This window comes from Neopelma chrysocephalum, unplaced genomic scaffold (genome assembly GCF_003984885.1).
Source record: "Neopelma chrysocephalum unplaced genomic scaffold, ASM398488v2 Primary Assembly neopelma1_82, whole genome shotgun sequence".
Lineage (NCBI taxonomy): Eukaryota > Metazoa > Chordata > Aves > Passeriformes > Pipridae > Neopelma > Neopelma chrysocephalum.
The window spans coordinates 3,626,232-3,650,281 of NW_020897744.1; the positions used below are offsets into that span (position 1 = coordinate 3,626,232).

The window sequence follows — 24,050 nt, forward strand, 5'->3', positions numbered from 1 at the left end:
TGGCGTACCATAACATATCAATGTGTTCGGTGCAAATCGCCAGAGAGTCTTTTCTTTTTTAATCAATGTTGCTTAAAGTTTGAAGACATTCCCCAACCCTTCCCTTATCCCGTTTTGCTTTATTTATCTTCTTGTCACTGAGTTGACAGCAGCTCTGTTTTGCTGAGGTAGGAGGTGAGGACCAGCTCTAATTGTGGACTATGGATTGCAGATCCCAGCTCCTCTGGCAGAGCTGAGCTGCCACCAGATGTTGCACAGCCCCTCCCAGTCCTTTTTTTATAACCCCCAAGGACATGACAGCCCGTGCTCCAAAGTGCTTCTTGCCATCTGACACTCTCTCTCATGGATGCTTTTAATGGAAATCTGAGTGGATTGCCATGTGATGTCCCATCCTCAGCTTTGATTTGGACGCTTGCATTTATGCTGACATGTTAATTCCTAAAAAAAAAGCCCAAAAGGATCCTGAGGGCAAGACCTCATTCACAGCCGGGTGTCCAGGTTGGAGCTGCTGTGCACCAGGCCCATGGGAACAGCATTTCTGTGCATCCTTTGCCCCTGGAAAACACAGGGATAGACTGCATGGACTCTGCAGGGAAAGAAGCATAAACACAGCTGCCTTGACTTGTACTTGCCCCAGGGTTTAGGATATCCTGGAAATGTTAAAAAACATCTGGATATGGCACTTTGGGGCCGTGGTTTAGTGGTGGACTTGGCAGTCCTGGGTTAACAGTTGGACTCAATGATCTTGGAGGTCTTCTCCAACATTAACAGTTCTATGATTCTGTATTAATTACTAATTTATCAATTACTGCAACAACAGTAGTGCCTGGCAGTGTGAGTGCATCTGCCAGAGCTCAGCCTTGTTCCTTGGTATGACTGACAGGTCCCTTTCTGCAATGCTTTGGCTCTGAAAATGTTTTTTGTTACTTCAAAATTATTTTCTATAGTAGTTTCATTTTATAAGTACTTTTTCATAAGGATTCTGAACTTTTTCAGTTGCTTTTAGGATTTGTCTTCACTTGTGAACTTCCAAAATGCAGTGAAATTAATACAGTCTTTTCCTTCATTTTTATGCTGTGTCACATTAACCATTCAGGAATTAGGCAAATTAAATAATAAGAAGAATAAGCAGCATATCTTAATAAATTACTAATTAAAACAGAACAAGAAGACAGCAGTTCTGATTACTAATGATTTGGGTGACAGAAGGCTCATTCAGCTAATGAAATTCATAAAATCTTGGATCAGAATCCTATCTCTGACCTCTAGGTGTGAAATGCAAAACAATCATCATTACTGTGCTTGTGCAATGACTTTGGAATATATTGGTTTAATGACAAGCAGTGATGGGAACAAGGCAGAGAAACTTCTGGTCGTGCTGTTCTTGTTTTCATTGTACTGCATCAAAAGCATCTTTAGTCATCCTAACAGTCAGATGAGTTAGATAAGATGTTTCTTTGCCTTAATCCCATAGAAAATAATGCTATAAATCTTCATTTGAGCAGATATTTACTGTGAGTTGGGCTGGACATGATGTACATTGTAAAATGTCCTGAAAATGCCTTTTCATAGAGTACTTCAGTTTTGTATGTCAAACTCAGCATAAATCCCTCTTCTAGTTAGTTAAACAAATAAGACTTTAGTCTCATCTGCAAATTTTCTATTTTTGTCTCTATATTCTGCAACTCTTCTATTTTAGAAATCTTCACATGGAGTCTGTTAGAATAAATGTTGAATTTGAATATGGAACTAAGAATCAGAAATTTGTGCTGCACTCCCACTTCTCGTTCTTGCCCAGCTGGACCCTGAACCTCCTCTGTGATCCTTTAATCTGTGCTTAGAAAAGAAAAGACCTTATATAGTCCTAAATGTAGCAGGAATATTTTCATGGATGAGTTGTGCTGGGGTCCTTGCTTCAACGTGACTCTGTAAAGCAAATGGACGCTATGGAGACTGCTTGGAATTGAAATGTGTTATTAAAAATTTAGCAGGAGTTGTCCATTTTAGGGAAATGGTGTGTTTGTTTTCAAACTGGGTGACCTGACAGCGCTGCTGCAGAGCTGGAGGCTGCCAAGCACCTGACAGCTCATTTCTGGATATCCTTAAGCCATGTGCCATGGGGCTGCCAAGGGGAAATTAGGCAAGAGGCAGAACATTCCTGAATAAGTAGGGCACTTGGAGGTTTTGAGACCTTGACTGTATCAGTTGAGCATCTCCTGGCACTGGAAGGGAGATGATGCCTGCTTGAAGCAAACCAGGGTGGAGATCTGGAGTTGAAGGAGGGCAAGATGTTCTTATTCCCTGTGGCTGCCACCTCTAGCTCCTTCCAGAGCGAAGTCTCTTGTGAAGTCCCAGATCCCCATTACTCCCAGTCAAGCTTTGGGCTCTCCAGGTTGGTTGTGAGGTTGTACTGGGTCCTGGAAGGGTGGGATAACTGATGTAGTGGCTGCTGCTGAGCAGCTGATAACACACCTGCTATCAGCTGATAGATCTCCATGTTTGGTTCCGTGTGTAACCCGTGCCCATCCCAAGTCAAGCCCCCGATGCGCTGCTAACAAGGAACTCATCTTGTCTCTTCCCCAGGTGGTGGCAAACGCTGTGGCCGCCCTGTCAGAAATCAGTGAATCTCATCCCAACAGCAACCTGCTTGATTTGAACCCTCAGAACATCAACAAGCTGCTGACAGCTTTAAATGAGTGCACAGAGTGGGGGCAGATCTTCATCCTGGACTGTCTGTCCAACTACAACCCCAAGGATGACCGGGAAGCTCAGAGGTAGGGTGGTTGTTCAGGAGCAGGGCACTTGTGGGAGGTGTTGCAGCACTGAAATAACAGGGGTTCTGAGATCTGTGGCAGCACAAATAAGACTTGATAAAAGAGGTTTAGAAGGGAGGCTGCTTTTGGTAGTTTGGGCTGATGCTGGAATCCTGCCCCTTCCCTCAGCAGAACCACTTTCTCTGTTTATCTTTAGTGTTCCTTTTAACTTTTTTCTATTTAAAAGGCTGGTTCTTGTGGGAACTGGCACTGCTAAGAAGGGATCAGCCCAAGACCAAACCTGTAACAGTGGAAGCACTGTTTGGAGGATTTTCTGATTTAAAGCAGAACTTTCATATCTGGTTTTGCTACTTTGAGAGGCAAAAAGCCTTTATAGGTTTGCAGCTTTCCAAAGTACTAAAGGTCTGAGACCGGAATACTTTTTTCCAACTGAAAACTGGATTGTGATATGAGAGAAGTGAAAGTAAAGGTAAGAAATTATTTTTTCTTATCACTGCAAATTCACCCTTGTGCTTTTACCTTTAACTGCAGGGACTAAACCTGAATACAAGGACCTCAGGTTTTAGGTAGTGGAGTTTTAATTTGTGCACTTCAAGCTGCCTCCTCATCTGTCTTCAGAATCACAGAAAGTCGGATTGTGTTCCCAAGAGAACAAGGAACCAGCAAGAGAAATAACTTGGAACAGGGGGATTCTCAGACGATGTATTTCATGTGGATTATGTGGGGGGGTGGAGGGGGAGGAAGGGTCCCAAGCCCACATGCAAAATCCTGGACAGGCCCTTTCCAATTCAATGGGTTTCTTCACTGACTGGTTTTTTGAGGTACAACAGGTAATCCACTGTTTCTGAAAAGTCTGCCAGGAGTCTTGCTGATTTTTTCTTTTTTTTTTTTTTTTTCCCCACCTCCTTTCCCCTTGTGTTCTGTTTCTGTGCCAGAAACAGCTCCTAATGAGTGCTAGAAACCTGCAGAGATCTCCAGGGTGTGAGGCTGGTATTATCCCAGCTCTGTCAGAGAGGCACCACTAGTCTGAACAACTGTGAACACGTCCCAGTTCCTCACCTGTAATTCCTCTGAAGAGTGGTTTATCAAACTGCAAGGGCAGGAACTACTTTTACTGCTTTGTGTGGAGTTTCTCTCAAAGTTTGCCTTATTTCAGACAGGAGAGTGACAGCACTTGGTTTTATATAATGTTCTTTCCAGGAAGGCTGGTGTCAGTGCCCTCTGCATGGAGAAAGTGAGGCTTGGAGAGATGAAGCAGCTTTGACATGCAGGTGACCTTGGGCAGAGGCAGCTGGAGGCTGCCCCAGCTCTGACTTGGACTCCTCTGCTCTTCACTGAGCTTCCCTTCCTACATGGCTGAAAGCAAATCTTTCAGGGAAAGAAGTTTCAGGAGGCACAGATGGGAATAAGATTGTTCTGGGTTCGCAATATGCAGGAGGGAGTGGGAAGAAACTTGACAGATGCTGTAAGAAAGACCATATGAACCCAAACTTCCTTTCTGCTTGGGATGGATTGTTTAGGATGCTGTTGATTACAGGATCCATTATGGTGAATCTGAGACTTTGGAAGGTATTTAGGTCCTTCTTTCCCTGAGTCTTTAGAGAATCAGAAGTCTTTTTTTGTAGGTAGAAATGGTTGAAATGGCAGCAAACTCCCCAGGCAAGCCAGAAGCGTGTATCACCTCTGAATTACTATATGGAGGCTAAAGTGTTTTTCCAATAGCTGTTTTGTTAAAGTTATGTTTGTAAGTGACAGACAAGATCACAGACATAGAGAACACCACCAGGCAAAGGCAGGAAGCACTAATAACTGAGTATGTTTTGGCTCTGTAATGCTGAGAGCTGGAATTTTTCCTGAGTTGAGTGTGGCAGGAGAGAAACTTGAAGCTGTGGGAGACGTCCTTGTTTGCTTCCTGCTGCGTTCGAGAAAGCAGGACTTCTCCTGTTCTCTGTAACAAAACCAAATCAAAGCAGCATGTGAGAAGCTGTCTTGAGCCATGTGCAATCTCCTAAAATCAGATCTGAAATATCTGACACCCTGAAACACATGTGAACCCTTTCCTCCTCCTCTGTCCCCAGTATCTGTGAGCGGGTGACCCCCCGGCTGTCTCACGCCAACTCGGCCGTGGTGCTGTCAGCGGTGAAGGTCCTGATGAAGTTCCTGGAGCTTCTTCCCAAGGACTCTGACTATTACAACATGCTGCTGAAGAAACTTGCCCCTCCACTGGTGACCCTGCTGTCTGGAGAGCCTGAAGTTCAGTATGTTGCCCTGAGGAACATCAACTTGATTGTGCAGAAAAGGTAAAGGCTCGGGGGTGTTATTCCGGCGTTGTCAAAGGGCATCTGGTTGTCCCAGATATTTCCACATGCACAGAGTCTCTTTTAATCCAGGATCAGATCCCTTGAGAGACAGATTAGACAGTCTTGTGACTCTGGTAGCCTGAATTAATTTTCCTGACAGCATCCTTGTGATACCAGTTTCATACAGCATTTCTTCACCTGCCTCTCTTCACTGCCTTTTTATGAGCACTCAGAACTGCCCTCTATAAATCAGATGGCAAATAGGAATGAGGGTGTAACTGTGCAGTTCACAGTGACCTGCAGGAACTCAGTGTGTCTGTGCTGTTCTGTTCAGCACAGAACCACCAGGCTGGTGACATCCTGGTGTCCAGTGGGTTAGATTTTTCATTTGTTTTACTCCCATGTGCATGTGTCAATGCTGCTGTTCCTTGCTGGAAAGGTGGGATAGCTTGGATAGCACTTTGTGATTGTGTTCAGGGCAGAGTTACTGTGCAATGGCATCTTGCAAGTGAAAGTAGAAATTAATTTTTAGGTGAATTTGTAGGTTTTTTGAAATTTGGGAACAGTCGTCCACTACCTGCCTGTTGGCTCAGCATTTCAAGTGGAGAAAGTAGAGATGTAGCCATAGAAAGACTTGAATTCCGCATTTTGTATTTAAACTATCTTTTTATCCAGCCTTCTTTCTCTAAATGGTTGATCACTTGCGTGTTCTGGACACAAAATCACTGAATCATAGAAGGGTTTGGGTTTGAAGGAACCTCAGAGATCATTGAGTTCCAAACCCCCCTGCAGGTTTTAACCTCCCTGTGGGCAGGGACACTTTCCACTAGACCAGGTTACTCAGAGCCCTGTCCAGCCTGGTCTTGAACACCTCCAGGGATGGGGAGTCCACAACCTCTCTGGGCAGCCTGGGCAAAATGACACCATTCTGTTTCTCAACGAATATTTGGGTAGATTTCTAAAGAAAGGATGCATTTGGTTACCAAAAAAGAGCCCATTTGGGTTTTTAAACAGTCTTGAATGAAAGAACGTTATGTTCCCTCCAGGCCTGAAATCCTGAAGCAGGAAATCAAGGTGTTCTTTGTGAAGTACAACGACCCCATCTATGTCAAACTGGAGAAACTGGACATCATGATCCGCCTGGCTTCTCAAGCAAACATTGCCCAGGTCAGCTGAGGGACTTCTCATGTGTTTTGGGAGGGGGAAACCCTCTCCTGGTCTATGCCTGAGGATGTATGCAGGTACTACTACAGCTGTCTTGGTTTTTAAGCATCACTGTTCCTGGTACAGTGCTCTTTGCAGCTATTTAATGGGAGGTGTTGGAGTTTCCTCCATAATTTAAATGTTAATGGCATGGTGTGTCTTGCATCGTGACCGTTAGGTAGATCTTGTTTCACAGATTACAATTCCAGGAGGAGAGCTGATGGTTCCTGTCAAATGAGTCACTGCTGGTGCTGAGGTTGGAATGAGAGGCTTGTTTCAAGTGAGGGGGGTGTGCCTGCAACAGAGGCATTCGGAAAGGCCAAACATTATTGAAGTGTGAATTTCAAGTTAGTAAAATTGTTAAATGCTTGCACAGGCTAAAAAACCCTTTCTTCTGCTTAACTTGCTTCCAGAGTGGAAATAGCACGAAGCTAAACTGAATTGAAGCTGCTTTACAGTGTAGATTCTTCTTGTATTTGATGTTGTTTTAATCCAAATTTCTTTGGAGGAAGTGTTCTCGAATGCATTCCTGGCCACAAGGCCTAACACTAATGCAGAATGATTAATGCCTCTGGTTACTGCTATTATTGTCCTCTCATAATTGTCACAGAGCAATTTCATGTAATGTGACATTTTTAAGCAGCTCTCTTCAGCTCTCTCCTGATGTTTTTGGGAACAGAGCAAGGTAATTCATGCCCCTTTTGCGCTGGGGACACGGAAAACATTTTAAAAATCAGTTTCCCTGAGAATATATTCAAAATTTCTCTTTACTCTTGGTAGGCTCCATCCCAATTTTAATGCATAATGTTCCAATAATGGGCTGTTTGCGGGAAAGGCAGTGGTGTCTGGAGGGCAGAGTCTGGGATCTGCAGACTAATGAATGAATCTCTTCCTAGTTCTGAAAAGACATAAAACAACACAACTACATCAGGAATATGTCCTGGAATGAGACCTGAGCAGAGCAGCTTCTGCCCACACCCTCCCTGTGCAGCTTGGGGAGACTCTCCATCTCCGTGCCCGTTCTGGACCAAGGCAGAGGGAGAGCTCTGGCCAAGGCACTTGGGCAGTGTTTGGAAAGCATCAGCTGCTAAACCCGGGTGCTCCCAGTGCTGTGCAACATAGATCATCCAGGGAAATAATAAAACTTCAAAACACAGATGTCCCGTCTCCTCCTTGCAGATTTATTTGTCTGCAGTCTGGCCCTTCACGGCCTCTTTATCTTGTCATTGTTCTGAGCAATGTGCCTCCATGAGAGGTTTTTCAAAGAACTGTCTGGCTTTGTGCTGTTCACCTCTCCCTCACCATCTATTTGTGACATCACAATTAAATCCCTGATGTCATGTTTGGCATGAGAAACTGAAATAAATTGAGCTTTTGAGGGAATATAAATGACATATGGTCTTTTATTAAAATTGTTTTTTCTAAGCTAAGTGATTTGTTTAAGACAAAGTAGTTTTTTAGTTTAAGGTCTGTAGGTTCCCAGCAGGTCCTGGTTTAAGCCCTTCTTCGGTTTCCATTAGCAAAAACATCGAGACAAAACAATAAATTGTATTTTTAAGAGAGGAAATATCTTTGCACTGTTATTAATCTCAGTGTAGATGTTCCAGGGTGTCCTCAGATCTCCTCTGCACCTTCTGTGTGCATTCAGCAGGGATCCAAAGGTTCATCTCGGCACAGAAAAGGAGAGATCAAAAACAGTTGTTGCCAAGAGCTTTGCATACAGTGAACATGCTTTCAGTGTAGGAAGGAATAGCAACATTTATGTTTGGCAGGGCTGATTTTCCCCCAGCTTTTGTTCAGGGGATTTTGAAAATAACTCAAGACAGAGCCACGGTTTGGCTTTGTCCAGGCTAAACCAAGTGGGGTCCAAACCGGTGGGTTTCGGAGGTGGAGGTTGGTTGTGGAGTTTGACTGTGTGAGCTCTGGATACGTGTGGTAGCTGTGGGAGAACATCCTGCTGGTGTTCTGGTGTTCAGTGGGATGTTCTCTGAGTGACCCAGGGACTCAGCTGGTGTCCTGCCTCCTCAGGTCCTGGCAGAGCTCAAGGAATACGCGACCGAGGTGGACGTTGACTTCGTGCGCAAGGCCGTGCGAGCCATCGGGCGCTGTGCCATCAAGGTTGAGGCAAGTATCTGAACCCTGAGCTTTTCTGTGATCCTCTGCCTTCAGAAACAGTGATGGGCTTTGCCACCTCATTACACCAAGCTTCTTTGCTTCCCTGTTGGCCATCAAGTGGCCTGGATATGTCATGGATATGGGCAGAGCAGCAGCTGATCCAGAGGGCTTGCGAGCTGTGAGTGCATCACAGGAGGGGTGGGCTGCTCCTCTCACATCTCAGCTTGCAGGCACAGCAAGGCAGATAATTCATTCCTGGTGGAATATTTTACTGCACTGGCTTCAGTGGAAAAAATGACCACTTATCCATGAGGACGTCCTTTAATAGCTGTGGACTGACCTTTTGAACGCAGAAGGAGAAAAGATTGTGCATGGAAACTCTATTATGAAACATTTTGTGTCATTAGTCCCCCCTATTTCAGCTGAACAGAACACACAGGCATAGAATTACAGAGAATTGGGACATTAAGGGCAATTTATTCAAACATAGAGTGACTCTATTTGCTTACTTAGGTCTGTATAACTTGTGGTTGCACTTGGAGTGTGCTCTCTTTGGCCTCGATGCTTATGCAAATAAGTTCCAAGGAACCTCTGCAGTTCTCCAAAACAAGTCTGAAATGTCCTCTGCCAGTGGAACGTCCACTGAAATGCTCATAATAAAATATTTTTTTAGTGCTCTCTCCCGTTCATTTCCCTGTAAGTGAATCTGAAACACCTGACAGGAGCTCAGAGATCCTGTGAAGAGAGGGAAGATTTATGCTGTGGTGTTGGTACTTTTCAGTAAACTGATGACTGAGTGCAAAATGTCACATAAGTGGTCTAATTTCAGCTGAGCTCATTTAGCTTTTGCTAAAGTGTGTTCCCCTGAGCTTTGCCTGACAGCAGATTTAAATAATAACCCTGATCATGCCTGGCTTAGTGCGGTATCAGTGCACAGGTTTCTCTTGTTTCAGCTGAACTACTGTAAGTCTGTGTACAGAGGACACACCAGCTTCTGTGCTCTTGAGAGAACCAACTGCCTGTGCAGCCTTTTCTTCCTTCCTTCAGCTCTTAAAGGCTTGTCCCTGCCATGGGCTTTCTTTGAAGCCCCATCGAGCAGGTGACTGCTGTTTCTGTTTCATGTCTGCAGTTCAAAATACCAAAGTGTTCCTTCCATGCTGCGTCCAGGTGGGAGGTTGTCTGGATGGAGCCACAGCAGTGACAGTAGAAAATCCCCCTGAGCTTGGGAAAGGGCTACGGAGAAGTTAAAAGAAGCTGGTGACAGCCCTTTTCGTAGCTGTGCTGTGCTGGGGGGTGGGAGTTTGCTTTAGTTCTCAGCAGGGACTTCCTCAATAGGATTTTGCCATGTGTCTGTCCTAGTTTCACATGGGGGGGTGTATTCCTGAAGTATCAAGGTGTTTTTAAAGTCTTACCCTTTCCCTGTCTCTAATACCACAACAGTCATGTAAAGGACTAATAATAATGTCCAGCACATTCACAGTGACCCTCAAACTGGAATTGTGTCTCTCCATAAGTAGTGCTAACCTTGATTTTTAGCACTGGTCCATGAAGACGCTGCTGCTGAAGATGAGGTCTGCTTCCTGCTCTGACAAGAGCCAGATTTAAAGAGGGCAAATATAGAACAACTCATTACAGTGTCCTCATCTCCAGGTTAATCCCTGTCCCCAGTGCATCTGTGTTTACTAGAGGCTGTTTTCTCTGTGAGTTATGACTAATAGAAGAGCATCCTCAGCCATCAGTGTCCAAGTTCCCAAGGCTTAGAAATCTGCTTCTTGACACAGGACGCAGCTGGTGGGAGCTGTTGATGAATGAGCATTCACAGAACGTTTCAGCTCTGCCTTCAAGGATCCTACCTTTTGTCTAACTGTCTCTCCTGGGAGGGGAAGACAGTAAATAATTCTGTCTGCTCTGAGGTGCTCCGTAGAGGAAATGTGGTGTTGCCCGTGCTGGCAGTGCTCGTTTTGGATGTGGAACCAATACCCATGTTGAGTAGTAAGGCTGATGGACTTTGCCCAGGCTTGAGCGATCATTTTGGTTTGGGGAGTGCCAGAATATCATCATTTTGCATGGATAGGGCTGGACTGTTGATTGCTGGGCTCAGAGTTAGCTTGGGTGTGTCTGCAGCAAGCCATGTGGTGTAGCTGCACTTGGATCCCTTGTGCATCAGTTTGCTCCTTTCACAGCACTAGATGAAGTCATCATGCCATGCTTAGATTGTGAGGAAAACAAGCACCGCTCCCGTGGGAAAAGGGAATGAAGTGGATGCAGTAAGAACAGGGATTCCTCTGGAGCAAAGGAGAAGCAGAAGGAGCCACATTACAGGGAGATTTGTCTTGTTTCCGGGAGATTCTGCCAGCAGCCTGGTTCTTAGAAATCATTGAGGCTTGTGCCTGAATGTTGATGTGTGATGTGCTACTCTGGTAATCTTGTGGGCTTTCATTTGATTTCTGCAGAAAAACAAAGCAATTTTGACTTTGGTTTGTTGTCCTTCCTCACTCCAACTTGAAAGCTGTTCTAGTTGGGGAACTCTTTCATCAGTTTGTAGAGCACTGCAGTCCCCAAGGATGTCCACCTTCAAAAAGCAATGTGTTTACAAGGGATGGGGTGAGCTGAGATCTAATTTATTAGAGGGACTGCTCTTCTGGGCATGTGCCCACGTGACTGCTCACTTTCCAAGGGACTGTTGGGCTGAAAATCATTGCTGCATATTTCAAAGGGGATGTTGTGTTCTTCCTGGAAAAAATCATGCTTCAGAGTGTAAAGAAAAGAAAACTAAACCTTAATTTGCTTTTCCTTGAATTCTGCAGCTCTTGAAGCTTTGCTGGTTGTTGGCTCTGACTGCGCTGCTTATTGCCAACAGTGACTGGTGCTGCAGGGTCTGTAGAGTGGAGTTGGCTTAGGAGAGATTTACCCCCTTAAGGTCACTTGTTAAAACATCTGCTGAAAGGTATTGGGATGAAGAGATGAATCTGCAAGCTCTGAAGCATCAATCTTGCAAGAGCTTTGAGCAGGGCTCCCACTGAGAGCAAAGTCAAACTCTGTGGAGCCAGGTCCATGGTCAGTCTCCATGAAGTGGAAGAGTCTTCCAGGTCACAGACCTCGAATCTCTTCTGGAGCAGAAGAGGTCAGAGCAGGGCACTCTGCCATTTCACTGCCTCCACAGTGGCACAGTACCTGTAAAGCTGTGCTAGGGAGGGAGAGGCATCATAAAAAAAATATTATACCAATCATACAGTTTTATGTGATGCTTCTCTTTACTCTGACACCACTTGTGTTGGGTATATTTTTCTGTTTGCTGTGAATTTCAGGGAAGAGTCATATGACTTACTGCCAGTTTGCAAAGATGAGTGAATGCTGGTTTAGGGTGTCTCCTCCCTTGGCTGATCCCCAGGCCAGCATGGTCCCTGTTTGTGTAAGATACCTCACCTAGAGTCAGGAGGGCAGGAAATCACCACGAGGTTTTAGTCTCTGATCCAAATTCAGCTTTACAAATCTTGAGGTTTGTCCTTGAGATTTCTGCCCATTCTCAAAAAACTGATTCCTGTGACTGAAATGCCATTTCATTCCTCCTCCTCCTCCTGCCCAGGCTTCAAGTGCTCTGTAAGTCAGAGGGACTGTTAACTCACTGAAATTGAAAAATCCACCTACGTTGCTATTGTTTGTGCCCTACGGTGTTTGTCTCAATCCCGAATGCTTTATGGATGTTCTGCCTCGGCAGTGTTGGGAGCAGGCTGCTTCTCACATTAATCACCAGCTGTGTAATGAGGCTTCACATGTGCTCTGCTAATAGCCAAATCACTGTCCTTATTGGAGACTCTCTGGTGCTGAAGTTGGTTGCTCCTGTGATGTCCTGCCTCACTGTGCTGGTTGGGAATAGACCTCCCTGAATTATTTGCCTCTAATTCCAGTTCTGCTTCCTGGAGTGTGACAGTGTCCAGTCCTTATCTTTTTTTGAACTAATTAACGTGAAAGCTGCATTAGCAACAGCTGAAGTTCTATTTTTAGCTGTATCTTCACATGTTGTTAGTGACCTCACCCCAAAAGTACTGAACCTCTTGCAGCTGTGAGGTGCTTTTTGCTGCTGTTCCTGCAGAGTGATTGCCAGCATGGTTTTCTCCTGCCTTACAGCTTCCCCAGCCAGGAGTCCCTGCCCAAACTCTCCCAGCTCTGATTGCCCAGCTTGGGAAATTCAAGAGATCTCACTTGGTGGCCTGTTTAGCTGCTCACCAGCAAGAGGGTGATAAAAAGAGCAGTGTAGGTCTCCTGTGTGGTGATCCAGCTATCTACTGGCATGGTTGCTTCAGACTTAATCTTTGCAGGAGCTGGAGTCAGCTAGTATCTCCACCAACATTTATCAACCTGTGTTATTTTTCCTGGATACAATTGGTGGCTGCTGTCCTCTTGTTTTCCCGCTCTGGGCATTTTCTCATACACAAGCCTCATTCCTCAGTGTGTGCTGTGGGCTCAGGAGTGTTTCTGGAGCTCTTTTAATGGCATTTTTCTGCTCTCTCCAGCAATCTGCAGAGCGCTGTGTGAGCACACTGCTGGACCTCATCCAGACCAAGGTCAACTACGTGGTGCAGGAGGCCATCGTTGTCATCAGGGACATCTTCCGCAAGTACCCCAACAAGTACGTGCAACTGGTGTAATGTTTTTTGGAAGCCCTTGTCTGCTCTCAACAGAACAGAGCAATGTAAAACTCAGCATGGCTTACCAGGGCTCTGAAGCAAAGGTGGGAGCAGTGTCCATTCTGATTCCACTCCTAGTTTGGTAGGATTCAGATGTTTGCTGTAGGTGAGGTATCGGCCTGACTCATTATTAGTTGGAATTGAAAGCTTTTCCTTCCCCATCACTCCATATGGATGCTGAATAGAAGCCTCACTCAAAAACCAGTAAAGCTCTTGCAGAGAATGCCAGAAGGAAAATTTGGCCAAGTTTACAGCATCAGGCTTTTCTGGTTTTACTCATATCTCCTCTAGAAGTCTTACATACAAAGCCATGAAAGGTTCATGGCTCTCCTGGTCTGAGATCCCAGTCAGGTTGTGCCAAACAAAACGCTGCTGTCTTTCCCCATCGAGTGTTCTCTCTGGTTTGGGCAGAACTCAGCTTTTTTTTGCTGTTTCTGCAGTAAGGTTTTGTCTCCTCAGCTACAGAACAGCAGGAGTGTTTTTCAGCAGTGACTTGATGATCACCTAAAAAGTAATATGGGACATTGCAGGCCTCTCTGGCAATTTCTGGTGTCAGTTACAAGACAGATTGTCTGCTTGTGACAGGGAAACCCACGCTCGGGAACAGGGGAAGCTAAATTAGTGCGGGGTATTGTCTGTTTTACAGTAAAGCCTTTGGGGAAGTGTAATATCCAGTTCAGAGTTACCAGTCTGAAGACTCCAGTGAGGCTGCAGGATCTGATTCAGATGCATGGGCTGAACCGTTGGATCAAACGTTCCCATTAGCAAACAAAGTCAGGCAGCTTTGTCTTGAATTTCACATCTGGGTGGTCTTGCTGATGAACTAAACTGCAAAGACCCTGTGAGATCTTAGTGCTCAGCTTGGAAGAAGAAAAAGCTAGGGAATATCTTCTGTAGTTAAGTGAAAATGCTGCATGGAAATACAAGATTTTTTAGTGCAGGATTCCCTGGAGAATGATGTGGGCAGGAACTGAGTTAAGACAAGTCCAGTTCATCCCAGTAATCCACCTGTGCTCTGACAAATCAGGTATGAAAGCATCATTGCCACTCTGTGTGAGAACCTGGATTCCCTGGATGAACCAGATGCCAGAGCTGCCATGATCTGGATAGTGGGTGAATATGCAGAGAGAATTGACAATGCTGATGAACTGTTGGAGAGTTTTCTGGAGGGCTTCCACGATGAAAGTACTCAGGTAAAATTGCATTGTGCATCTTAATCTGTAATGTTCCATTCAGTGCATTAATGGGATGGACAGTAAATATTATTCGATGAAAGCTTCAATATTTGGCTAAAGAAACCCTCTGGGAGCCTGTAGATTTGCTCCGTTGTCCCTGTCTCCAAAACTTCTCTTCTTGGAAGGATAAGACAGAACTGGAGGGGTTTCTAGATGTTTCATACTTCCTGGGGGAATAACCCTACTAGGGACCAGAACATAGAGAGGAATAGTGATGAGATACATCACAGTACGACACAAACCTCAACGTGGTGCTCAGGGACTTGTCTGTGAAAGTGTTTTGCAACAGGCAAGAGTCTGAGTCTCACTGTTCTGGGTTTCACTGGCTAAGAATAGTGTAATGCTGTTATGAAACTCGAGTTTTGTATCAGTAAAAGATGCTGAGACTTGCGAGATGTTGCTAAAGCATGGATGAATTTTCTGTTCTCTGTTGTGTCCCTTTCTCAGGTGCAGCTCACCCTCCTGACTGCTATAGTGAAGCTGTTCTTAAAAAAGCCTTCTGAGACACAGGAGCTGGTTCAGCAGGTCCTCAGCCTGGCCACCCAGGTAAGCCAAGATATCCAGTGATCCAGAGCCCTCCAGACACTGTGCATCCTGCCATGTGGTGTCTCCCATCTCCCAGGCCAGTCAGCTTTGCAGTAGATGGGATTCAAGGGTATTCCCCTCTCTTCCAAAGAGACTCCATTTAAGAGCTGCTCTGTGCCTCTTGCCATCTGGAGTCTTCCCTCTCCTTCTTAGCTCTTGCTTTATCCAAATTCCTCCCCTATTCCCCCACTAAATGGAAAGTTAGGGACAAGGTGGAGTTACCAAGAAACCAGAATGCTTTCTCCTTGAAGGTGGCTTGCAGTTAAAACATCTGGAGCTGTGACAGAGGGAAAGAGCCTGGCAGGGACTTTGTTCTGCGAACAGCAAAGTTTAGGCAGTGCTATGAAAAAGAAAGAACTGGAGTTTGGGGTTTTTCCTTTGTACTTGGATGCTGTCAACCAATGTGGCAGCTTTGCTGGAGGCTGTAGCAGTGGGTTAAGATCAGGGATTCATTATGCATGAGGTGCTGAGTTACGAGCTCAGATCACTGCAGGCGAGGCTGGGATTGAGCTGGCAGACACAAGTGCTGTAGTTCTGGAGGACAGAAGTGGAGATGTCCTGGTGGCAGGGGTGGCTAAGGCCTCAGCCAATCTTCCTGCACTCCCTGGCTGTAATGACTGGGGTAAACAGCCCAAAAAAAGCAGCTCCTCTCCAGGCCTGCTGTGCCAAGTGATAAAAATAGTCTCCCAGCTGAATGGGCTGCAATTCTGAGCAGAAAACCTGGAGTCACTCATCAGCTGGCTTTTTTGATCCTCTGTACTGCAAGAAATCATGGCTGTGAACTTATCAGTACTTAAAACTTTTATTCATCCTTTTGAGGAGTTGCATTGGTCAGCAGCAAGAAACCCATGGTCTGCTTTTCTTGCTTCAAAACCTGCTTTTAGGCAGGATCTCAGCTGCTCTGCAGAGAGGAGTGGGCCAAGGGCTTGCTGTATCATTTGCCTGAGCCAACAGAAGAAAGGTACTAAGTGTTAAAACCCACTGTGCTGAGTCACAAAACACTTAATGGCACCCTAGGAGTATAATAGGCGTCTGTTTTTTCTCTGTTTTTCACAAATGTTGATTCAGTCTGGCTTCTTGTATTTTATATGAATAATAAGTCAATGTAGGATAACTGGCTGCAAAACACTAAAAAGCCTTACATTTCGAGGTCTGATTTCTAGGTGGAGATACTGGTTTTCACTTGAGTGGGTGAGTAATTACACGTGTGTTTCTTTCCCCAGCTTAGGTATTGTTGCACTTTGAGCGTCTGGGGGTATGTCTGCACAGCCCACTGCAGGCGTGATTGTAGCAGGAGCCAGTTTAATCCAGCCAACAGTGGCCAAAGTAGTAGTGAAGCAGCTGGGGATGGCAGGGACAGGGATGTGTAGCAGGAATCAGGTCTCTGGCAAGCCCATAACCCGTAACAGACCTCTGCATCCCCGTTGCTGCTGTGGGTCTGGCACGGGTGGGGAGCTGAGCTCATTGGTATGCAGACCCTGGAGAGCAGAGAATTGGGAGAGAAACTGGGAAAGGGAAGATCTGAGCCTCTTGTTTCAGTAGGTTTACTAAAGTTTCAAATCTGTTTATTTGGCTGTGGAAAGAAACAGCCAGTCTTGAATCTGTTTGTGCCTGCAAGTAGATGGAAACCTGTGGTCTTTCACGTCTGCCTTGCAGAAACCCTCCTGATCCTGAGCTGCTGGTGCAGGCAGGATGTGGAGAGTCTTGTAGGGATTGTTAAGGGCAAAGGGATTGTTAAGGATTGTAGGGATTGTTAATTGTCAACCATCAAACAAAACCAGCACTCCAGAGATAATGTCTGAGACTACAGGTAGATTTATCTGGGTCCTTACAAGCGAAATGAGCTTAGCTCAGTCTCATTCCAAATAGAGGTTTTACTGTGTGCCTGAGGATGTTGAGACAGACAGCAGAGAGGCAGGTTCTGACAGGTCGGCAGCAGCATGAATGAGATCACAGAAGAGGAAAAGAAATACCAAGAGGAAGGCTGATGAGGTGTATGATATATTGCCGGAATTTTATGGGGAAAAAGCCCTCAGAAACATTTATCCTGTTATTCTGCTGACGGGGGGGTAAAAATCCCAGGTCTTGCTTCCATGAGCAGTTCAAACATGTTGCACTGCAACATAAAACCACATCACCTCCCTCTCCCTTGAACATTAGCTGCAAACCATCCCCACTCACTTTGCTGCTCCGGGCAGAGATGCTCAAAGAGGAGAGAAATAATTAGCACTTCATGCAGAGGCAAAAGTATCTGCAGTAAAACGAGGGTATTATTGGCAGCTGGAGAACTGATGAAGTATCCTAAGTGTGTATCATTAGCATCTTTCCATACTTCATTAGATAACTAAAAGGCAGGATAAATAAGATCTCTTTTGGTATAAAGAATATGGCTTATTAAGATGTAGCTCTGCAGCATCTTTTTGTCCAGCAGTGCTCTTGGGTAAGTCACATATTTCCAGGAATCTTGGATCATTATTCAGTATTGTATCTCTACTCTTAGTATGTGAAAGAGTGATTTTCTTTTCTTCTGTCTACACCCCCTTGGAGTTCTCCTGATACTTATTGTTGTATCAAGTGGCAGGAGAGTTTAGAAAGCAGTTGAGAGCTCTGTGGTTTGGGGCAATTGTGGGATATAAATCCCAGGTTTTTTGCTCCTTGACCAGCTGAGCAGGAAGCCAGGCATTAGTACTCTGGTTCTCCATTTTTATTTTAGGATGTTCATCACAACAAACAGTTTGTAACACACTTTGAAACTACTGACTGTCGCTGCTGGATGGGTGGGGTTTTTTAATCCAGCAGAATCACTGCTAGAGAAATAATTGATGACAGGCCTTAGTTCACTTCAGACCCGTGAGTGATGTATTGCTTTGTCTCAGGATTCTGACAACCCAGACCTGCGGGATCGCGGCTACATCTACTGGCGCCTTCTTTCCACGGATCCCGTGACTGCCAAGGAAGTGGTTCTCTCGGAAAAGCCACTGATTTCCGAGGAGACCGATCTGATCGAGCCCACCCTGCTCGATGAGCTGATCTGCCACATCGGCTCCCTGGCGTCCGTGTACCACAAACCCCCCAACGCCTTCGTGGAGGGGAGCCACGGCATCCACCGCAAGCACCTGCCGATTCACCATGGCAGGTAAGCTCAGGCAGCCACCAGGATAGTGGGAAGGGTTGGCTGTTTCTTTCTAGCAAACGGTCCAAAAGATGCCAAAGTCTTTTAGAACACTCTGATGGGATTTTATTGATAAGTGTGTAAGGGCTTGCAGGTCATTCAAGGGGCCATTCTGCTGTCGAAGGTAATCCTGGGTATGTAGTTTCTGAGTTTCTGGGTCAGAAGACACGGGAAGTATGGAAGTTCTTGTGTGAGGAGGAGGTGTGGTGTTTTTTAAGACATTGGCTATAAGTGCTCTTGACATGAGAGATTGAGTTAAAAAGCAGAAGGTTTGGGTAAGGGTGGAATCACCTTTGGTGCAAGGGCTTCCTTCAGGGGGAGGAGGACTAGAGTAAGAACAGGCATCTTTCAGAAGATGATTTTGTAAGAGCTTTTACTTCAGCAAGCACAGCTTTAGGAGCCTGTCTCCTGGAATACGGTATCAGTTTCTTGGAACAGGCAAGTAAAGGGATCCTTTGCTGTTGGAATATGAAATGAAGAAGGATTGGTAAAAACTACCTTTCTCACTCGGTGCCTATGAGACAGAGGGAGTCAAAAACCATCAAAGCCCCATCACAGAAAACTGTTAGAGCTTAAAAGAAGATGGGTAGACTGATGTCTGTCTAACCCTTGGGAGGTGGGGGGAAATGCTTTGGCATATTGCCTGGAGCTTTAATGCTTCCCTGTGATCACAGTCCTGGAAGCAGGTTGGATCTGCAGGCAGTGCAGCAGCTCCAGGCTGCAGAGGGGTTGCTATTGAGCCTGTTCCCATGGTCCCTCATTCAGGTGAGCAGTGCTATTTGCACTAATGGTATTAATTACACAACTGAGTGTGCTTTACAGCAGGAGGCAGAGTATCCAGGCTTACCTCTTAATAATATTCCCAAAGTGACATTTGGAGTGCTATTTTTTGCTGTTGCACTGATAAATCAGTGTGCAATGCTGCTGCTTTTCTATTTTCCGACACCACTTCTCTGCTATTCTTAGCAACTGAAGCTATTTCGGTGGAGACTGGCTTTGGGAAGCCGAGTTGTTTTCTCCCTGCCTATGAAATCAAGTCTGGCTGCACTGACCCAGAATCAGCAAGCACAGGTCTACCAGTTGGACAAAAAAAGCAGTGGCCGCTTTCCTGCCTCTCCTAGTCAAAGATTAGTCTCAAAATGAACTGGGGTAGCTTTGGTCTTTGGTGTTACCAACCCTCCTGTACACTGTTGTTTCAGGTCACGACAGAAGATAACATTTTAGGGGATTTAGCTCAAGGAATTCAGCTTTTTGAAGGGGCTAGTTTTTTACTAGCTTCTTGCATGTACTGTGTATGTGCTTGACTCTTGTAGCTCATGCTCTGGCTGCTGACCTTAAATCTGTTCTGACTAGAGCAGAACCATTGCTTCAACATAAACCCTCCAGGCCTCAATCAGCAGTGTTGAGCTGGGGGAAGGTCTGAAGGGTGCTCCTACTGGTCATATTGATGCAGTGCTGGAGCCCATTTGGTAAATTAAAAAACGAGTGGAGTTAATGGCACACTGGGCTTCTCCAACGGGAGCTCACCTCATAAACAGGCCCCTTATTGGGGTTTTCTGCATCACTGTAAGGCAAGTTAAGGGTGTCCAGTGGAAGATAACCATCTCACCTAATTGTTTGGAGTTATCTTCTTAACACCTGCACTCCAGTAATGACCATTTTGGTGGCTGAAGTGTCTGCTAGAGACTGAGGTTTTCCTTCAGGTTGCACCGTGAGATAGAGGTGAAAGCATGGAAGTGTGGACATGTCCACAGTGAATGTGGCTTGAGAGTCAAGACAACGTTTTCTTGAGTGGATTGGCAGAGGTAAATAGATGAATGGTGCTTCCCTGGGTATAAACCTTGGAGTAGTTAGTTATGGCTGGCAGAATTCACTACGTTGCATTTTGATTCATTTAATTTCCATTTCATTTAAATTCCAAGCAAGGGCAGGTTTCTTTCAGCTCTCTCAGCTGATGGGAAGACCCATTGAACAGCTCACAGATGGTGAAATGTTCCTGCCTCTTCAGTGAGCCCAAGTGTCACAGAGTTGCAGATGTATCCTGAAGGTGGGGGAGAAATCTGATTGCTTGGCAGTGTTCCCTGGTGTGGTGGCTCCCACCACCCCTGCTCAGCCATAATTCAGCTGGGAAATTTGGGAAGATGTTTACAGGGCCCCTGGGAGGAGTCTGGTTAGACTTGGGCAGGAGTCTCTATCCCCCTATTTCACAGGTGGCTGCAGGAAATTTATGATTCTGGTTCTCTCTGTACATCCCTTGTAAAACCCAACATCTGGGACCTGCTGGAGGCTGAATTCATAGGGCTAAATCTCCACTTCACATGGGCAAACCCAGCTGTTACCCACTGCCCGAGACTGTGAGGGGGAAAGCTTATATCAAGACTTTTTGCCCTTTATAACCCACATATTCTTTATTAATTTTTTCTTTCATATAAAATTCAAAGGGTTTTTTTTATACAAATCTCTTTAAAGAGACCCATTCTTCCCAAACGGGGTTTTGTTTTTTAATACAAACTGACTTGGCTTTGTCCTTTCCTAATTTCTTGTTGGGTTTTGGGGCAACAGCAGTTACACAAGACCTTGAGGGATTTCTCTGTCTCCATCAGGAGAAGGATGAGTAAGTGTTGAAGAGGTGTAGTGTTAAAGGGATTACAGTCTGGGAACGAACCAAGTGGCTTGTAATGTGCCTCTGCTTGGAGCTGCTGTTCCTCCCCTTCCCAAGGTGGGGGTGGGAGTGGATCACAGTAACCACTTGCTCTTCAGAAATGTTTCACTGAGCAGTTCAGCACACTCAGCAGTCTCCCTGCTGAAGGCAGAAGCAGAAAGGACAGCTAATATTAGTATTATTTGGGGTCTAAAGCTTTTAATGCAAAGAAGCTTTCATTGCTTTCTGCTGCTGCTGCCTGGTAACTAATTCATTCTGCAGTCCTTATGCTCCATCTTTTTCTCTTGGCACTGAAGTTGGGAGCAGCTTAGACTCTGTCACTGAGTCTTTCCCCTCAGCAGCTGAATATAAGGATGAGGGAATTCTGGCCACTCGGAATGAGGAGCTGCAAATCCTTACACAAGAGCCCCAGTGTTAAGCACCTTGTCAGGACACTAATTCCCACAGCATTTGTGTGCAGTTACCTGTTGGCTGCAGCTGCAAGGACATGAGCTGGAAATCATTTTATCACTTGCTGCTGGCAACAGGGTACAGAAGGGATTTTAATTATCTAAAATGAGCATCTCCGAATTTAAAGAATAAATACGTTGTAGTGAGATCTTCAGGAGCTACAGTCAGTTACTTCCCCTCTCTCCTTTCTTGTTATAAAATCCAGTGACAAGTGAATGTAAACGGTAGCCAGACTGCATATGATGAGAAATTTTGGAAGCTGTATAATAAGCATTTCTAGACTAGCAATTAACATGCCTGCTAACTCAGAGGAAAGGAAATTATCGATAGAATAGAGGAATCAATTTTAGATGGAGGTTTTCAATTAGGAAAGAGTTGTGGAGCTTGTTGCTGGTCAGTAGAAGGTGATTAATCGAGATGTATGGGGAGTGGTGGAGTTTGCACTGGTTAGAGTGAGGGCTCAAGGGTTTTGTCAATGTTAGGTTGATAACATTCTCTGAGGAAATCTGAATTATTTATCTTTCCCCATGTTTATTAGTGGTTCTCAGGCCCAGTGGGCTGAAAATTGTCTCTGTAGGTTTATTCCGAGCTGGGAAATACTTATTTTCAGTGCTGTGGTCCATGTAATACTCATGGCTCACTGTTTTGGATGGGTCTGTGATTCTTAAGGTGGGCAGATCCCACACCTTGGAAGATTCTCTTTGCTGGACTGAAGACCATGCACGATGCTTGGGAAGTCTTGGTGCTCAAAGCATGTGGTGAAGAACCACGTGCCATAACACGTTGCCAGCTGTATCAGTGAGCAGAGCACTGCTGGGATGAGCTTTGGACTGGCTTCTGCTTGTCTTGCTGTGTTTCCCCATGCTGGGAATCCGAAGCTGGAGACCACAGGTGACTGATGTCTCTCTCCTCTGCTTCTTGTCCCACCTCCTGCAGCACCGACGCTGGCGACAGCCCCGTGGGCACGACGGCCACCACGAACCTGGAGCAGCCACAGGTCATTCCATCCCAGGGAGACCTCCTGGGAGACCTCCTCAACCTGGACCTGGGGCCCCCCGTGAATGTTCCCCAAGTGTCCTCCATGCAGATGGGTGCCGTGGACCTCCTGGGAGGAGGGCTGGACAGCTTGGTAAGCAGCATCCTCGTTAGCTGGTGTGAAATAATTGGAGCTGTGCTTATCTCTGCAAAGCCTTGGTTATTTGTGCTTTTAATGCTTGGATCACTGAGCTCCCAGTGCTGAGTCCTGAAACTCCAAAAGGATTTAACGAGTGCTATTGTACCAACTCCCAGCAGGTTTTTCCTGCTATAAAATGGATGTTGCTGCATGCTGTAGAATCCCCGTGGTCAGTGGATATATTTGTTCTGTGCTTTTTCTGTGTAAAAGGAAACCAAAATGTTGTTTTAAGCATGTAAAGTGTATCACTGCTTCCTATTTGATTCAGGCTGCCTTTCAAGAAGGCATTTTACTCCACCCAGTTCCCAGCCCTCCTGAATTTCGGTGCAAAGCTCTCAGGCTGTAACCCTGTGTCATCTCATTTTTATATGTCATGGCTTAATATGGGTGACATTTTAATTGCAGTGGGGTCAAGAGGGAAGCACTCTGTGTAGTCCTCACCGTGTCACAGCAGCTCATGAGGTACCTGCCCTGGTGCTACCAGGGTCAGGCTCCAGTGGGAGAAATCACACCTTTTTGTGCTCTGGGGAGTGAGCTGGGCATGAGCTGCAATGAGAAAATCACTTGGCAAGGAGACAGCAGCAGTGGAGAGGTCAGTGCTGTGGTCTTATGCCAGGTATTAAGAGGTGGTGAATGTAACAGTGAGCCTGGGAGCTGTTCCCATGGAGGGGAGCACAGCACACAGGCCCTCAACTCCCTGGCGACTTCCCTGCAGGGGAAGAAGCACTCCTGGGTATATTTGCACTGTGTAACCTGGGTAAGACTGCCCCAGGGAACATAGCTGGGTGTTTTTTCAGACCTGCAGTGGATTTGTCTTGCTTGAGGTTTGGCTTGTAGTTCTCTGCCTGGTTTAGGTGGTTTCAGTTCTGAGTCAAGCTCTGAATAACAGAGGTAGGAGGCAGCTGGATGAACCCCAATGCAACAAATCCTTATTTGTCAAATATCTATTTTTTTAAGCTGCCATAATCTTATTAAAGCAGACATTGAACTCATTTCCAGCTCTCCATGAGCTAATGAACTGGAAACAATCTAACCCTTAATGGCACTGGCATTCACAGAGGTCAGCTGTGCTTTAGCCTCTGTGCTGACCAGCAGTTTGTTTGGTCAGTGGGGTGGCTGCTCTTATGCTGGGGGAGTGTCTCAGAGGGGATCAGGGAAATGGTGAGGCTGGAGGTGCTGGGAAAGCAGACAGTGAGCCCAGAGCCCTGTGCAGCCTTTCCCTGCATTGCAAGATGTGCCACTAAGGACCTGGGATTGGTAATTGTGTAAAGGCTTTGCAGAAGACGGTGCTGTCTGTGGTGGCACAGAATGGTTAGCACTTAAATTCCTCTGTCTGTGCTGCTTTCCAGGCCTCTTATAATAGTAACCCTTTGTTTCTCATTAGTGTCAGACAAATAAATGGACACAGTAAAATTAAAACTTGGTTTTGGGAGAAGAGCTGTCTCGCAGGTGGCATTAATGGGCTTAATTTAGTGACCTGCTTTGACAGTAGAGCTGTTAGTTGATATGGTCCTGGGCTTTTACTTAATATCTTCCTCAAGCCTTAAGTAAATCCGTGGAGCTGTGGAGTGTGATCTGACAAAATGATCATGTCTGGATGGGGAGTAGCTGTGCCTCGGGCTGCACAGCCCAGCACTGTCTTAGCTGAATTACTGATGGGGTGAGCACTAAACCAAATGTCTGAGTGATGGA

General features: G+C 45.6%; 1 protein-coding gene across 4 annotated transcripts in view; it reads left to right on the top strand.

Annotated features, from left to right (window-relative positions):
• The window catches only part of AP2B1 (adaptor related protein complex 2 subunit beta 1), a 78,590-nt gene that overhangs the window by 19,775 nt on the left and 34,765 nt on the right, over positions 1–24,050 (top strand). For all 4 annotated transcript variants that reach the window (XM_027690807.1, XM_027690810.1, XM_027690806.1 and 1 more), the window contains exons 6-14: positions 2,584–2,774; positions 4,853–5,074; positions 6,121–6,241; positions 8,306–8,401; positions 12,907–13,022; positions 14,108–14,273; positions 14,763–14,861; positions 17,777–18,036; positions 22,121–22,313. In XM_027690807.1, the coding sequence (XP_027546608.1) occupies positions 2,584–2,774; positions 4,853–5,074; positions 6,121–6,241; positions 8,306–8,401; positions 12,907–13,022; positions 14,108–14,273; positions 14,763–14,861; positions 17,777–18,036; positions 22,121–22,313 (1,464 nt within the window). The remainder of the gene's footprint in view (positions 1–2,583; positions 2,775–4,852; positions 5,075–6,120; positions 6,242–8,305; positions 8,402–12,906; positions 13,023–14,107; positions 14,274–14,762; positions 14,862–17,776; positions 18,037–22,120; positions 22,314–24,050) is intronic.